This window comes from Puma concolor, chromosome A1, assembly GCF_028749965.1.
Source record: "Puma concolor isolate L17-30 chromosome A1, mPumCon1.1.hap2, whole genome shotgun sequence".
In the NCBI taxonomy this organism is placed as follows: Eukaryota; Metazoa; Chordata; class Mammalia; order Carnivora; family Felidae; genus Puma; species Puma concolor.
In genome coordinates this window covers 150,451,665-150,468,422 of record NC_141667.1, presented here as the reverse complement: position 1 = coordinate 150,468,422, position 16,758 = coordinate 150,451,665, and the positions used below count along the sequence as shown (strand labels likewise).

Here is a 16,758-nt window from a genome sequence, read left to right as displayed (position 1 = left end):
TGTCACAAATATAGAATTACGTCCACTCTAACACACAGAACTTAAGAAAAGTGTCTCTCTCACTGCACAGCCAAGTATCAAAAAGAAGAAATGGCATTGGGTTTGGGGGGAGATAGAACTAACAAAGATTTTGATTTTTTTTTTTTTACTACTCAGAATCAAGGACCCCCTTGATCCTCCAGCTCTGAGAGTAACATGACACAGCGATGGGAATATCTGCAGCTCTTGACCTCGAAGATGACAGCAGTGGTTGGGCTCTGCCCCCCATTATAGAGAAACTGAGTATGGAACCAGGGATAACTGGCTGGCTCAGTCGGTTGAGCGTCCGACTTCAGCTCAGGTCATGATCTCATGGTTGGTGAGTTTGAGTTTGAGCCCCACATTGGGCTCGCTGCTGTCAGTGCCAAGCCTGCTTCGGATCCTCTGTCCCCGTTCTCTCTGCCCCTCCCTCAGTCACACTCTCTCTCAAAAATGAGTATTAAAAAAAAAAGGCAACTAAACAGGACCTGGAGAATTGCTCTGAGGGTGAGTCTAAGGGTTTCGAGTGAAACCTTTAAACTGCTAAGGACCTAGAGTATCCCTGAGTTATCTGGTCCACCTCCCTCCATTAGACACAAGGGCAGGGCTGGGTCCCAGAGGGGGGAGAGGCTGGTGGTCCCGAGTCCTACCCTCCTACCCATCATCACTGAGGTAAACCAAAACAGACGTCCCTTCTCCCTCCACCGAAGGAAAGGGGAAAATTGCCAAAGGAAATCAGCCACCAAAGAAGTCATGTCCGGGTCCACTTCCTACCTCCCACACTGTGGGTGCAGCCACGTGAAGCCAAATGCACAGGCGGTTTCCATACTAGCAAAATACTTTTATTACTTTATAATGATAAAAGAAGGAGAGTAAAGATTTCTTTTTGGTGTATACCAGAGTTAAGGGCAGTAGGAGGATAAGGGGATTAACAGGATTTTTATGTACTTTGATGACAATAGAAAGTTAACAGTATCGACTGTTTGCCATAAAACTTATCATAGCTCCCCCAAAACACATATATAAAGGATCATAGTTTTAAAATCTATAAAAGTAAAAAATATACAGTCAGAAACTCTAACGCTTATTTCCTCTTTAATATAAAATTGTAAACATTTATTTACACAAAGCAAATGTGTATAACAAAGTCCGAGCACCCTTTTCTTGTGAGTCATGGCTCCTGGAAGAGGGGATTTGCACTGAAGCGGAGTCTCCCCCCTTGACTACCCAAAAACCAGATTCATAAATAAAGCCATGGGCAGCTCCCTGGGGGGGGGAACCCCAAGCATCACATTTTATTGCTCCGACACTGCAGCGAGAAGCCTGCTGTCTGTCCGGCGGCCCGAGGGCTAAGGCAGGGGCAGCCCTCCCCGGGAGGGGACAGAGGTGAGCGGCCAGGGGGAGAGCAGGAGAGGAACTAGGACTCATCACCAGCCTGCAGCCCGCTATTTTTGGTTGAAAACCCACTGAAGTCCCCCTCTTCCCCTTTAGATTGGGGAACTCACTCAGAGGGTGGAGTCTTCACTGGCTTTAGGATTCGTTCCCTTCTTTGAGAGCTAGATTCAGTACGAGGAAGGCAGGGAGGGCGTTTAAAGGGGAAATGGCCCAGACACCACCCAAGGTGGCAAATGGCTATTAGAGAAGAGGATCTGAGGGTCCAACTACCCCCATGAAAGGCACTGCTGGTGCAAAATAATTACCCATGTGTGTGCAACCATTCATCCCCTCAAAGCCACTCGGGCTGCCCACGTGGATCTCTTCCTTGGCTTAACTCTTTACATATGACACTCCTTGAATCACCCACTTTGAGACTCCAGGGAAATAAAAATGGGGTTGTGGTTTCTCCAGGGACCACTCTACTTGGAAGCCACTCTCTTCAGTGTCCTATTTTCTCTCCAACACTCTGTTTAGAAGGGTTTCGCCCTGCACTTACCATTTTGCTTTCGTTCTAACCAAAGTGCTCTCTCCATCTTTGTTTCCAGAAACAGCCCACGGGGAATACTCTGTTCTGCGGACTCTTAGCTTAGCCAAAGTCCATTAATTCACAGACCTTCAAAGAGAAATCCACTCCAGTCTTTAGAAAGGATGTATTAGTGTTATAAAGTCATTCTCTTCAAAAAGTGCACGTCATCGGACGAGGGAGAGAGGCAGAAGTGGTGAAACAGAGTGGAGTTCTCACCTGCGGCTCGGCCTGTGGCCTCCCTGCCCAACAGTGCACACCTCTTTCCCTCCTTCCCCCAAACCTTTGCTTTCTGGGGAGGGGACACCAGCCCCACTACTACAATGCTAGGGCTCCCTAAGGAATCGTAATGACTTTCCCCTCCAGTCTAGTAACCTGTGGCCTTAAAGAGGTTTTCCATTTGTGCTGGAGAGAGAAGGGGAGGCAGAGAGGTCATGGGAACTGCAGATGGGGTGAAGGAAAGACGTCTGTGCACAGCAATGATCACCTTCCTGACGCATTAAATACAAGTTTTGAGAGAAACTGCAGAACAGGGGGAGGGTTTACAACAAAAGGGGACACAGGAATCCCAAATAATCCATCTCGGCATTTAGCCTGGGGGTGGCCTGGGGTCCTGGAAGCACAGCATTCTGGGGGGAGGAGGAGGAGCGCGGCTGGAGTGACCACATCTGTGTCACTAGTTCTGCTATCTCGCGGCATCCTGTTCCTTTTTGGCACATGCAGTCACAGCCTGTACTGACGGAAATGATTGCCCGGGGACCCTCCCTTTCCCCTGAAAGCGGACAAAGAGCAGGAATAAAAAGGGCTCTTAACCAAAGGAAACCCTAGGTTTCCAATGCCACTTAAAATCAATTTAAACCACCACCTATCCTAATCTGTCTTAAAATCTTAAAAAAAAAATCTTTTCTATGCTACAAATTGCAAATAGTTCTGCTATATAAAGTTGCAACAAAACCTGTCCCCAACACTGGGGAAAGAGGAGAAATCTTGGATTAAGTCAACACAATGGCAGAGATTTTTATAAGCCTGCCATCGTGGGGTTTCACCATTCTTACTGTTGGTTTTTTGGTCATTTGGATAGAAAACCACTCATAGAACCCTATCCTGCTGTCCCAACACCAGGCAACAAAGCCAGCAGATGGGCTGGGGCCAGCCCGACGGGCCACAACTGCTGGCTGGGAGCTGTGCACCCGGCAGACCCTGGCCTGGCCAGGCCAGGCCTCCACCCTGGGGCTCTGGCTCCACCCACCCAGCTCCCCAGGCCGCGGGCTTTTGGTCCAATGTAGTTGCTCTTTCTTGAATCTGAAAATAAAAATACAGGCTGTGTGAACAGTTGAGACCACCACAAATCCTCCAGTTACTGAGGCCCTAACAGGTCATCCAGATCGTTCATCCACTCTTCCGAAGTCCTGTTCTTCAGCAGGGAGTCGATCAGGTCAGCATCTCCGGCCATGCTGGCCAGCCCACTGCCACCCGGCTGCCCGCTGTAGGCGAAGGGCAGCTCCTGGCCCGCGGTCCGCACGGGATAGGCCTGAGTGCAGTGTAGTCCCGCCCGGCTGCTCATCGATGGCGCAGGGCTCTGGCTGAAGGCCCCCAGCTCGGGTGCGGCCGGGCTCAGGCCCGGCAAGCCCTGCTGCGGGGCTCCCTGGGGAGGTGCTGGGGCAGGGGCTCCGGTCCTCTGCTGCGCACTCACAGGGGGCAGCATGGACCCTGCCGCGGCTGCCGAGCTCATGGGGGCCATGGGCCTGCTGGGCATCGCCTGGGAGAACTGCGGGCTGGACATCTTCAGGTGGGCCTGCTGCATATGGAAGCTGGAGGCTGCCGTGAAAGGGCTCACGGTGTTGTTCCCTGGGGTCTGGCCACTCAAGTTCGGCATTCCCTGATGCTGCCACGAGGGGTTCTGGCTTCCCATGGCAGCGGACACCCTTGGGACCTGTGGCTTTGTTAAACCAGAGTTCAGGGTACCCTTATTGTGCTGCTGGGAGAGGCCGGAGCTTCCCAGAGAGTTCTGCCCATAGGCAGCGGAGACCGAGGTGCTCTGGCCCACGCCAGTCTGCCGTGGAATGTGGGCATGTCCGTTGGTGGCCTGTGGTGGGGGCTGGCCAACTATCTGGGTTATGCCGGAGGCCAGGCCATAGAGACTGCTCTGTGGCAGGCTCTGGGAGCCAGTGAACTGAGCCACACCCCGGTCCTGCTGGCCTGAGTTTGAGGGGAGAGAGGAAACCGAAGTGTGTCCAGGACCCATTGACATCAAATTCCCGGCCTGAGGAAACGCTCGAGAACAGCCGGGGTTTGATGCACCCAAGTTGTTCATGCCAGGCACAGCAGCAGAGGACCCTGGAAGACAGAAAAAAGTCAGTCAATCAAGCTGGCGTTTCCTGGACTGCCGCTGCGGAGACATCTTTAGGACCCAAGATGCAGCCGTTATTCTCTGGCATGAAAGGCAAAATCAGAACACTGGACATCTTATCGTCCATGGAATCTCAAAGACGACAGCCCTGGGAGTCAAAAGGGAAGCAGGTTTCCCACAGGATGGAATGGAGGCCAGTCTGGAGCAATGAGGAATTCAAGACAGGCTCAGAGGAAGGGGCAAACACCCCAGGGCAGCAGAAGCCAGGAGACTCAATGATTTAACCTTCCAAAGCCCACCCTATTTCTGCTCTGTGGGAGGTCCATGTCGGCCCTGGGGACTCCCAGACAGATCCAGCCCAGGGTCTGCCTTCAGGAGGCAAAGGCTCCATGTGGTGTAACAGGGTTACAACAACAGCTGGGCAACAGGCCATGTGAGTGCAGGGGTCTGAAGGGTCAATGCCTGGGAAGATTTGGGGAGGGCTTCAGAGAGATGGTGACAAACACACTGGCTTTTTTTAAAAGGGCTGAAGAAACTTCCTCTTGGGGTACCTGGGGCGCTCAGTCGGTTAAGGGTCCGACTCTGGCTCAGGTCATGATCTCATGTTTCGTGAGTCTGTGCCCCGTGCTGGGCTCTGTGCTGACAGCTCAGAGCCTGGAACCTGCTTCAGATTCTGTCTCTCTCTCTCTTTCTCCTCCGCTCGTGCATGCTCTCTCTCTCTCAGAAATAAAGACATTAAAAAAAATTAAAAATAAATAAATAAATAAAAGGGTTGAAGTTTAGCAATTTCACCGTTTGGAGAAAGAGTATCCTAGACAGAGAAGAGAGTGTGTGCAACGGCATAAATTTACGAGAGGCGGTCTATGTGGGGAGCTCCATGGCCAGAGTGCAGGGAGGGCATCCCACTGGCTAGAGATAAGGCTGGAGAGATAGCCGTGGCCAGACTCAGAAGAGCTGTGGCTGCCATGTGGAGGACACAGTTGCAAAGTCCCAGGGTAAGTGGACCGCAACAGTGGTTTGGGGGCTGGGTGGGGGCTGCTCAAATCAATAAGGGGAGGGGTGTACCAGCTATGGCACCATGGGAGTGAAAGAGGGAGAGTGTGAGATCCTGTTCTTGACACCACCGAACAACAAGGGGGCTGAGGGAGGGACTGAAAGCAGCAGATGCTGACTGATCAGTGGCGGGCACTGCATGGGGGAGACGGCTGGGAACAGGACAGAGAGGTCCTGTCCTCAGGGAACCTGCTGTCTGGGGCTCTGTCTTAAGCAACGGATGCAGTGACAACACTCACCAAATGGGTTTCTGTGGGTCGGGGGTGTACTATTCAGGGGCTGGCCATGACTGAGCTCTTTGTTCCTCCTCTCCCTCTCTCCACCAGCACTTAAGAACTAGGCTGAGGGACAGAGGAGGGTGGAAACAGTCTGCTTTGCTCCCGGTGACAGCCCAGAACCATGTGAGATGCGATGAAGGCAGGAAGGCTGGATGAGGCCCAGGCTCCTGAGAAGCCCGCAGACTTCAGCTCCACGGTCTGGTCAGCACACACATAAAACACCTAGGCTCCTAGTCAGGACACAGCCATGGGGCGCCTAGGTGGCTCAGTCGGTTAACCGACTGACTTCGGCTCAGGTCATGATCTCGCAGTTCATGAGGTTGAACCCTGCGTCAGGCTCTGTGCTGACAGTTCAGAGCCGGAAGCCTGCTTGATTCTGTGTTTCTCTCTCTTTCTGCCCCTCCCCCACTCATGTTCTATTTCTCTCTCTCACTCAAAAGTAAACAAACATTAAAAAAAAAATTAAGGAGCGCACAGCTGTGCTCAGCTTTCCCTGGGACACTTTAGAGTGAGAGTCATTGACCAAAAAAGGGACAGGTTTTGAAGATAGGCCAAGAAGAGCTAGAAAGGCAGGTGCAACCAGGTTTTACCGCTTCTGTCAACTGGCGTATCTATGAGTTTCTGGAGTGAGGCCTGAGCAAGGGCAGTCAGGTTCCCTTGCACATCTGAGCTGCATTAGCCAAGACCTCAGAGTGTTTCCTGCCCCTCTGTGGTCAACTGTCGGCAGCTGATGCTGCTGTCTGGGACACCGAAGTGAGCGGACAGGAAGAGAGAGCAGAAGCAAAAGGCCACACAAACTACACTTAGTCTCTCCTTATCTGGAAAATAAGAGCATCATTTTTTTGAAGGCACATAACGGCAGGAGCAAAGAACCTTCTTAAGAATTACGGAACCCATTTCCTGTTGATAAGCTAGCCTCCAGCTAGAAATGATTATGCTTCAAAAGACTGTGCAGCCAGAGTACTGACCAAGGTGGTCTGCCTCTGTGACCCTCTCCTCCTAGCCTGCAAGGGAACTAGAAAGCCAGGCTCCATAGGCAGACCAAGGTTTACATAAGCAAGTCTATTTAGCCCCCAGCATATAGCATGGCAGACAGCAAGAAGCCAGCACGAGTGGAACGGACCACCTGCTCTGTCCTGTGCCTGCCTCCCCTGCCGGACTCTGCCGCTTCAGACATCCCCTCACCTGTGAACTGTCCAACCTGCTGTGGGAAGGTGCTCTGGGTTGGGTCTTGGTACTGGGGAGGTGGGCGCGTGAGGTGGCGCTGAAACTGCTGTTTCTCCTAGAAAATGCCAAGAACAACAGAACAGTACAATAAGACCCACATGGAACAGAAACAACAGTTACATCAGAGAAAAGTAAACTGCTATGGTTTGTTTCTCACAGATGGGTTCCTGTGAAGGTAACGCTCATGGTTTCATTTGGGGGATTTTTAATAAATTGTAGGAAACAGAAGGACGGGGCAGATCTAAGGAGCAATGATTAAAAAAAAAAAAAAGTGGCGTATCAGTTTAAAAAAATGTGGGGAGGGCAGATCGGGGAAATGCAAATCAAAGCCACGATGATCTACCTCTTCACACCCACAAGGATGGCCAGGATCAAAAAGACAAGTACGGCAAAGATGCAGAGAAACTGGCACCCTCACATGCCACTGTGGGAACGTGAAACGGTATGGCTGCTCTGGAGAACCGTCTGGCAAGTCCTCACAAGGTTACACATAACAGCCACCATATGCCCTGGCAATTCCACCCGTACGTACACACTAAAGAGAACTGAAAACTTATGCCCATAAACACGGAAAACAAACCAAATGTCTATCAACCGATGAATGGATAAATCAAATGGAGCTTTTCCAAATGACAGAATATGATCCAGACATAAAGCAGAGGCGAACGCTGCCACAGGCCACAACATGGGTGATGACTTTTATTGGGCAGGCAGTTTCTTTTTAGGGGGTGAAAACTGACAAAGTCGACTGTGGTGATGGTTGCATACCTGTGTGGATATACTAAAAACTACTGAACTGTACACTTTAAGTGGGTGGATTATATGTCACGCGAACCATATCCCAATAAAGCTGTTATCTTAAAAAATGGCAGAATGGGGGGCGCCTGGGTGGCGCAGTCGGTTAAGCGTCCGACTTCAGCCAGGTCACGATCTCACGGTCCGTGAGCTCGAGCCCCGCGTCAGGCTCTGGGCGGATGGCTCAGAGCCTGGAGCCTGTTTCCGATTCTGTGTCTCCCTCTCTCTCTGCCCCTCCCCCATTCATGCTCTGTCTCTCTCTGTCCCAAAAATAAATAAACGTTAAAAAAAGTTAAAAAAAAAAAAATGGCAGAATGGAACACCTAGGTGGCTCAGTCGGTTGAGCGTCAGACTTTGGCTCAGGTCAAGATCTTCGCATTGGGCTCTGCACTGACAGTACAGAGTCAGCTTGGGATTCTCTCTCTGCTACTCCTCTGCTTGCTCAAAAATAAATAAACTTTAAAAATAAATAAATATCTGTAATAAATACAAATATTATATACATGTGGCAGAACTGAGGCAGTGATGTGGGCTGCAAAGTCATCCTCAATCACCTTCATCTTCTGGGTAGATGGTTTTTCTGTTAGGACTTTGAAGATGTAATTTAAAATCCTGAGAACTCTCGTAACCTTGGTGACCAAGCGGGTGAACTGCAGGACTTGGAAAGAGATTGTCGGGCCTGATTCTAGAACTCTAGGACCTCAGGGACATTTTCATTTCCCTCTGTTGTATTCTGGCTTCTGACAAACTCTGTATTTACAACAAAGCTGGGACCCACAGTGAACTGGCAGACCAGTGAGCTCGGTGCTGTGGCAGTTGTAGACAAGGGACGTGGAAAAATGTCCCTAACAAATAAAGTTTTAGCTAGAGATTTGCCTTCACTGATCACCAAGTGACATTAAAGCTACTTCTGAAACAGGCCACCATTGTCTGAGAAATGCCACACTCCTGGAAAGGGCTTTAAGATGGCAAACGACATGCAAATGAGCGCGCATGCACACTTCGGAGCGGAGCACGCCTGTGTGCACACAGAAATATGCTGAAGCTGAGCGCGCGCGCGCACACACACACACACACACACACACACACACACGATGGAGCTAGCAGCCGCGGCAGTGACTGGGGAGGCAGGGGAGAGTGGGGGTGCTGGGGGGTCACCTTCCACCTCCCACTTTACCTGTTCCGCCAGAAGTTGCTGCTGCCTTTGTAAGAACTGCTGTTGCTGCAGGTGCTTCTGTTGCTGCTCCCTCTGTTTCTGTTGGTCCAAGAGCAACTGGTGCTGCTTCATTACTGCTGCCTGCTGCTGGCTACTGAGATAGGGGGTGCTGCTGTGAGTGCTGGCCCCGGACGCAGCTGGTGGCTGGCTCCCCACGCTGGCAGCCTGGGCTGGCACAGGGACGCCGGGCGGGTTCTGCTCCTGTCAACACAGGTAAGAGGGCCTCAAGTCAGGGAGACATGGTGAAGTCTGTGAGCCCCAATCAGGGCAGACGAGCTGTGCCCGGTGAGGGCCTGGCTCCAGGTTCTCTCTTGAAGCCTCTGCTTCATTCCAGGCCAGGCCAGAGACCAAAAGAGCTAACACCTGGGCATCCAGCCACAGCGGTGAACAGTCAGCCACTAGCTGCCTGTCAGCTCTGCGGTTCCTACGGTTCACCAGCGGCAAAGGTGTGATTTTACATTTAAGCTCATATTTGCATGCTTTAGTTCCAGAATGCAAATGGAGCCTCTAAATGCTCACTTTCTGGAAAGTGTGAGTACAGATGGGTTGCTGGAGGAATGCCCTGAGGCACTATGATTGATGGAGATGCCATGTTCCAAGTGTACAAACCTTGGGTCCCCAGTGTTGGGATGGTGTCTGAACTGCCTGAAATTGTATCATGTGTCCATTTGTGTATGGCATTTTCCTGAGAAGAGACTGCTTGGCTTTTGTCAGATGTTCACACTCAAAAAATACTAAGTGTCAATGAAAACTTTAATAAATATTCTCAATTATATGGACCAAAAGTGAGAGTCAGGTCAAAGGCTATATATACAATATTATCCTGTCATGACTTTTAATTTAAAAGGGGAAAATTTAACTCGAAATGGGAAAAAGGTAAAAGGCAAAGATCATTTAAGCAAGTTCAACTTTTTGAGCTCCTTTCTAGTCCTTGTATGTCTATACATTTAATCTTTACAAGAATCTAACCTTAGAGCAGACAGCTCCTGAGGTAATATCCTCACCCCACGCACCAGAAGGTTATGGGCCAGAAGGTTTGTGAGGCCCTAAGTGCTACTGAAGTGGCAGTTACCACCATTTTTTTTTTTTTTTTTTAGTTTATTTATTTTGAGAGAGAAAGAGAGAGAGAGGCAGAGACAGAAAGAAAGAATCCCAAGCAGGCTCTACATTGTCTGCATGGAGCCCAATGTGGGACTCAATCTCACAAACCGTGAGACCATGACCTGAGCCGAGATCAAGAGTTGGACACTTAAACCGACTGAGTCACACAGGCGCCCCTGATATTTTTTAAGGATGCTTTTAGTGGCTATGTAGCAGTTTACTGGCTGAAATAAGTGTAAGTATCAACATTTACACATGTACTCTCCTGCTGACTGTTGAGAAATGCTTAAACAGCTTCCCAGTTTTTGGCTATAAGAAATAATGATGCAATGAGTATCTTCTATATAACTTTCCTATTTTTTTTTTTAAGGGATGATTTCTTGCAGAGGTATCATGTGTTAATGCTTATTAATACTTTTATGGCTAATGAAAAATACTGGGACATGTGGGTGTCTCAGTTAAGCATCCAACATTTTTTTTGTTTGTTTTTGAGAGAGAGACAGCAAGAGCAAGTGGGGGAGGCACAGAGAGAAGAGAGGGGGAACAGAGGATCTGAAGCAGGCTCTATGCTGTCAGCACAGAGTCCGATGTGGGGCTTGAACTCCTGAACCGTGAGATCATGACCTGAGCCAAAGTCGGGACGCTCAACCAACTGAGCCACCCAGGTACCCGATGCATCTGACTCTTGATCTCAGCTCAGGTTGTGATCTCAGGGTCAAGAGCTCAAGCCCTGCGTTGAGCTCAATGCTGGGCATGAAGCCTACTTATAAGGGAAAAAAAAAATTATATATATATAATGAATTCATATATATATATATATATATATATATATATATGAATATGACACCAAATTACTTCCCACAAGCATTGTGCCCATTTACACACCCTCACCAGTACAGGAGCATCAATTTCCTCATTATTATTACCAGCACTGGATTTTTTAATTTTTAAAATTTTACAAATACACAAAGGTACCCACAAGGGTATTCACTATAGCCTTGCCTATAACCAGGAGACGATGAAGTACACCAAAACAAAGGGCACGTGCCATGGGCCACAACTGTTGTCACACAAGTGTTAACAAGTATCAAGGAATCTACACATGTAGACGAGGAAGACAGTCTGGGACATACTGTGGAGTGAGGAAAGCAACTGTGCTCTACTCTATCTTGGAGGAAGTCAAGGAATGACCCCTAGCCAGGGGAAAGTTGCCAGGGAAGAGACATTTTAGAACATACTTGAACAGGAGTAGAAATGCAAATAACGACCATGATAAAACTGGTACTTGATCATTCTCCACCCTACAGAGCTATGTGACTCTGCTAGGCTTGAGCGTCACGACTAAACAGATGCAGTTTAGATGTGCTGGGGAACAGCTCTCTCTCACCTTACTAAATCTTAAGGTACTTTGAACACAGAAATCTGAAAAGTGGTTTAAAAAAAAACAACAGGGGAGCCTGGGTGGCTCAGTCAGCTGAGTGTCAGACTCTTGAGATCGGTTCAGGTCATGACTCACAGTTGTGGGATTGAGCCCCACATCGGGCTCTGTGCTGATGGCACAGAGCCTGCATGGGATTCTCTCTCTCCCTGTCTCTCTCTCTGCCCCTCCCCTGCTCACTCTCTCTCAAATAAACAAACTAAAAAAAAAAAAAAAAAAAAAAGGCAAAGCCTCTAAGGAGCACATTAAATGTGATCGTGATCTTTATCTGCAAAATACGGCCATAAATGACTTACTTTAAGTTGTGTGGCATGCAAGAGACACTAGACAAAGTACAGTGTCAAATGTATGGAAATTTGAAACCAAGTTATACTAGGGAATTTTACCCGATTTTCATTTATTCAGAATCAACCCTGGTTTGCCTGACTTTCACTCTCCAGAGACCCAAAGGATGACCGTAGCTGCTCCCTCCCACCCTCTTTGTCCCAACCACCGGAGACCTAGTGACCACAGGGATGCAGAGTGACAGCGAGGGAAGCCACGTGCTCACCTGGCTAGGGGGAACCAGTGATCGGAAGGGCATATTTCCTGGCTTTGGTTTCATCAGAAACAAGGAATTCTGCTCGTTGCTCAGATGAGGCAGCTGCTGGGGAAGATAAGCCATGAGGGCTGTCTTGCTCTGGCTGGATGCAGGGCCACCTTGCCCACAGTCTGCTTTGTAATGAGAAAGGGGTTTGGTGTTGCCATAGTCCAGCACCGACCCTTGGTTAGTCACGGCATTCTGATTCAAGTTACTTGGCGGCTGGTGACTCAGCAGGTTCACATGGCTGGGCTGGAGGTAGGGGCCTCCGGGCCGAGGGGAGCTCTTGTTCACACTGGGCATCATGAGCAGTTTGGAGTTGGTGAAGTCTTGCTTGTAGCCAGGAGGGCTGGCGGGCTTCTCCATGGGATAAGGGACGTTTAAGGGGCTGTGGGAGGGGCCTGTCTGCTGCCACGTGGACATCTGCCCTGGGGCCGGTGCAGGGGTGGCCTGCTGCGGGTTCTGGAGCATCTGCTCCCGCTTCTGCTTCGCAGCGATCTGCTGGAGCTGGTGAGCAGAGGATAGCTCTGAGGCCCCTCCCGGGCCCTGGCTGGGCAACACCACACTGGAGAGGGCTCTTTGTGCATTCTGGGCCTGGGCTGATGCCGGCATCAGGTTGGGACTGGGATTGTCTGCCCCGGGCTGACCAGAGGTGTGGAATAGAGGCTGAGCGCCCCCGAGGCTTGGTGAATCTGTGCTCACAGGGCCGGCTGAAGGCCCCATAAAGGTCTGTCCTGCAGACCCTGCCCTCACTTGTGGAGAGCCTAACTGTTCTTGTTCAAAGGCTGCTGGGGAGAATTCTGTCTTAATATTAATGTCCTGTGCCAAGGGGGTCTGCGTGGCGGAACCAGAACACTCTGGGTCCTTCTTTTCTTCAAAGTCCTCATTAAACAGATCCTTCATGTCTTCATCGGGCACTGACCTGTTCAGCTCCTCGATGAGCTCCTTCCACTCTTGCTCGTTAAGGTTGAGGTCAGGCATGAGGTTGCTTTGAGATATGGAGCCTCCGGCCCCCGCGATCATGCAAGGCAGGTCATCGACGGGCTCCTGCTTAAGTTCTTTATTCAGGCTCAGAGGAAACGGCTCACCAGGGTTGCTGCCTCCATTCAAGTGGAGGCTGGAGTCTGCCAGACACTTCTTACTGATGGAGTCAAGCCCCAGTGAGTGCTTCCCACTGGCCTGCAGGGCCTCTGTGCCAGGCTTGTCAGGCTGCCCCAGGGGAGAGGCTGGAGGCAAGCCATTGGAAGTGACAGCTACTCCCAGAGGGGCCTCTCGGCGGGTCTTCTTGTGTCCAGGAAAGAGGTCTCCGTAGCCATTCTGTTGCTCGCCATTCTGAGGGGGGGTGGTGCTATCAAGATTTCTCTTCACTGTGTCATGAAGATGCTGCAAAACATGGACAAGAGTGACTCAATACACAATGCCATGGGTGAGGGCCCCCCCCCCCCCCCGCCACTTTGAATGGTGACTTAAATCTGGGGCCCAGGTCCCTGTAGTGTGCTCCTGTTGATTCTCTCATCCAATTTACACCCCCCGCTCCTGGGAACACAGCCCCGCTTCCCCTCTGGGTCTGCCTCTCCTCCTCCTAGGTCCCATGGCTTTGCCTGAGTCAGGACGACTGGCTCAGCTCCAGGAAAACAGCCTAGCTTCAGTCAGTACATCAGTCCCTCGACTTCTGCAGTCCTCTCTTTTTGAAGGATACAAGCCTGATGCTGCCCACAGCCACCTAGTCTGAGGGTGTACCCAAGACTGGAGTCAATGAGAAAGAACAGAAGATACCTGTATGTGCTTGAGGGCATCACACCTAAGTTCTAGATCTAGTTGCATGTGAGACCACCCATGCCCATGGACTTTTCACTTAGAGGAACCAATAAAACTCCTATTGCTTTAAGCTGAAGGAGCCATGGCTGCTTTACAGGCTCTTTCTCAGGCCTTGGCGGGGGGTGTTGCACGGGCCACTTTTCACGCCCCACCCTGCCTGTCAAGGAGCCGTTGCCTGCCTCTACCCCTTCTCCCCATGCAGGGCTGCTCCCTTACATCCCCACTCATCTCCCTGCCAACCCTAAGCATCTTCCAATCCCCCATGCCCCGTCACCAGCTCCCACAAAGCCCACCACTTCTTACCAAGACTATTCCTTTGAACACAGCCAGTCTGTCTTGCACTGTTATTCTTGCCTCCCCCACCCCTGATACCATTCCCCTCAACTAAATTTGTTCAGTAAATCCTATTAATGGTCTACCTTGTGCCAGGGACAAATGTTGTGTGGATATCAAGACAAACGAGGTGGTTACCATGGTCTTCGTGGGCTTCCAGTCTTCTAGAACATGGGACATACGTATAAAGACATGGCTACGGAATAAGACAAATGTCCCATACAAGCAACAGGGCAAAAAGCACCCTGAGATGAGAGTTCAGGAGCAGGAGTTTCATGAAGAGAACATAATAATGTGAGTGGGGAGAAAGAACATGGTATCTTTCCGCTATTTCCCCAGCCTTGTTTTCAACTGTTAGGACATGACTGACTCTTCTGTTACCAGAGGTGCCTACTACACCAAGCCTCTAAACACAGTGCTGCTCCTTTCCTATGTTTACTTCTGTTATGTTTTGTCCTTCACCATCTGCCAGCCCCTATTCCATCCCTCCTTCCCTCCCACTGACCCTAAGCACCTACACTGTGCTATTTGCAAAGTTCCAAATAATAGCTTTCGTTATTATCTTTAAATAGGTTTCAGAGGATCCATGGCATGCAGCGCTTTGCGCTGTTGTCCTCTGGCTACAGAGAAGGGCTGCACTGACCCACCACAGCAGGCCTTGGAGCGTGAGTGCGTGAGCGCTCTGACCAGAGGGTCCTGCCCAAGGCAACTCCCTGGGCACCACCAGCTCACAGCAGCAAACTACATCCTAGATACAAATGCACAGTGAGCAAGAAAACAGGGAGAGTTACTTTCTCAATCCAGAGCCCCAATTCCAATGCTCCCATTCCTTTTGAATCCCCACTTCCAAGACTTTCCTGTTTCTTTACTGTTAAAGCTGACTGCACAGTGCTCTATATATCCTGGCTGAGTCCATATTTCTCTAAATCCGTATCTGGGGGTGCCCGGGTGGTTCAGTCAGTTAAGCATCCAATTCTGGCTCAGGTCATGATCTCATGGTTCTTTGGGTTCGAGCTCCACATCGGGCTCTGTGCTGACAGCTCAGAGTCTGGAGCCTGCTTCAGATTCTGTGTCTCCCTCTCTCTGTTCCTCCCCTGCTTGCACTTTCTCTGTCTCTCTCTCTCTCTCTCTCAAAAGTAAATACATTTAAAAAAAAGATTAATAAATCCATATCTGGGTACACAAGTTAGCTCAGAAAAACTAAGAAATAATAAATAAATGGAACTGTAGGGCAGAGGTGTAAGTAAAACGTGATCTTAGGACCCAACAACAGGACGTCTGCTTTACTTTCATGCCAGTCAGTTCTTCTGCTTCCTACTGCCACCTAGGGGTGGAAGGGGGGAAGGGGACCAGGCTCTTACAATGGACCCTTTCTCCTCTGTAAGATCTGAAAAGTTTATAAGATCTGAAAAGTTTCCTTTGGGGAAGGTAAATTCATAACCATTTAATCGGTCACAAGGAAATCAAAATGAGTTGTTGATTTTTTTTTTGCATTTTTATTCTATTATTTTCTTTTTGGAAAATCATTTGTTCCTCAGCATCAGCTTTGTGCTGTCTGTAAACCTGGGAGCTCAGTTTTCCATTTTCCAAAGGGGGAAGATGGAAACCTAAGAGGTCAGGGCACTTGATGAGTCAGCTGGTTGTCCCAGATTAGAAACAGAATCCTTCTTTGCCCTAACAATTATAAAAACTACCACTCCCTCTTTCAATATCCACATGCAAACAGCTGCAGTCAAGTTCCAAAGTAACAACTCAATTTTGCAATACCATTACTTTTAGCCAAAGGAAACACCGGGCCATTTTCTCAACTGCTCACAAAATGTAACTGGAATGATGTAGGCGGGGTGGAGAGTGTGGAATGTGGTGGCCCTGGCAGATTTTTAAGCCCTGAACGTTTGCAGGAGTGCCTGATATGTGCAGGACACTGTAGAGGAAGATGAAGATGAAAAAAACATGGAGACTAATCTCCAGGAATTTACAACAAAGATGGGAAAACAGCCTGAACAGATTATAAATTACATAAGAACAAACACAAAGCTATAAAGCACACAACCGGCTGCCATGTATGAACACACATGCTTGCTCTCAGCATTTCTGGTACTTCTGAGTGCTAAGCTCAGAGGTACCTGTCATAACTACCAAATGGTCTTAGGTACACAGGGTTCCAGGAGGATCTAGTCCTGGGATAACTCCATCTGGTGTTCTTTCTTCTGCAAGGGGGTTTTGTTAAAGGACACCACACGCCTGATGGTAAGCTGGAGGCCGTGCATGCTCACCCAGTCCTTCTCCCACAAAGCGCCTTGCAGGCCTGGCTCCCACCTCAGCCTCTACCACCCACCATCTTCTGCTCCAGGAGAGTGGCCCCGGATAGCAACGCTGCTCTGGGTCAAGCTGGAGTACCCGTACCCTGTGGACACCAAATCAGTATCCTATCATCTCCCTTCACCCTATCTGGAGGCGCCAGACTTACAGCACAGTCCCTCGCCTGGTCTCAAGAGACTTCCACCATCTGCCACTGAAATTCCGGATGTCCTTTTTGGTCAAACTAACCAAACACCTATAATCTTCCACGGAGCTAACAAACAGATGTG

The 16,758-nt window shown here is 49.7% G+C and overlaps 1 protein-coding gene across 1 annotated transcript in view; it reads right to left on the bottom strand.

Annotated features, from left to right (window-relative positions):
* Positions 1 to 838: 838 nt before the first annotated feature.
* Positions 839 to 16,758, bottom strand: part of MAML1 (mastermind like transcriptional coactivator 1) — a 43,244-nt gene continuing 27,324 nt past the window's right edge. The window contains exons 2-5 of the mRNA XM_086706342.1: positions 11,987 to 13,399; positions 8,859 to 9,098; positions 6,845 to 6,941; positions 839 to 4,315 (exon numbers count right to left, since the gene is read on the bottom strand). Coding sequence (XP_086562468.1) covers positions 3,336 to 4,315; positions 6,845 to 6,941; positions 8,859 to 9,098; positions 11,987 to 13,399 — 2,730 coding nt within the window. The 3' untranslated portion in view covers positions 839 to 3,335. The remainder of the gene's footprint in view (positions 4,316 to 6,844; positions 6,942 to 8,858; positions 9,099 to 11,986; positions 13,400 to 16,758) is intronic.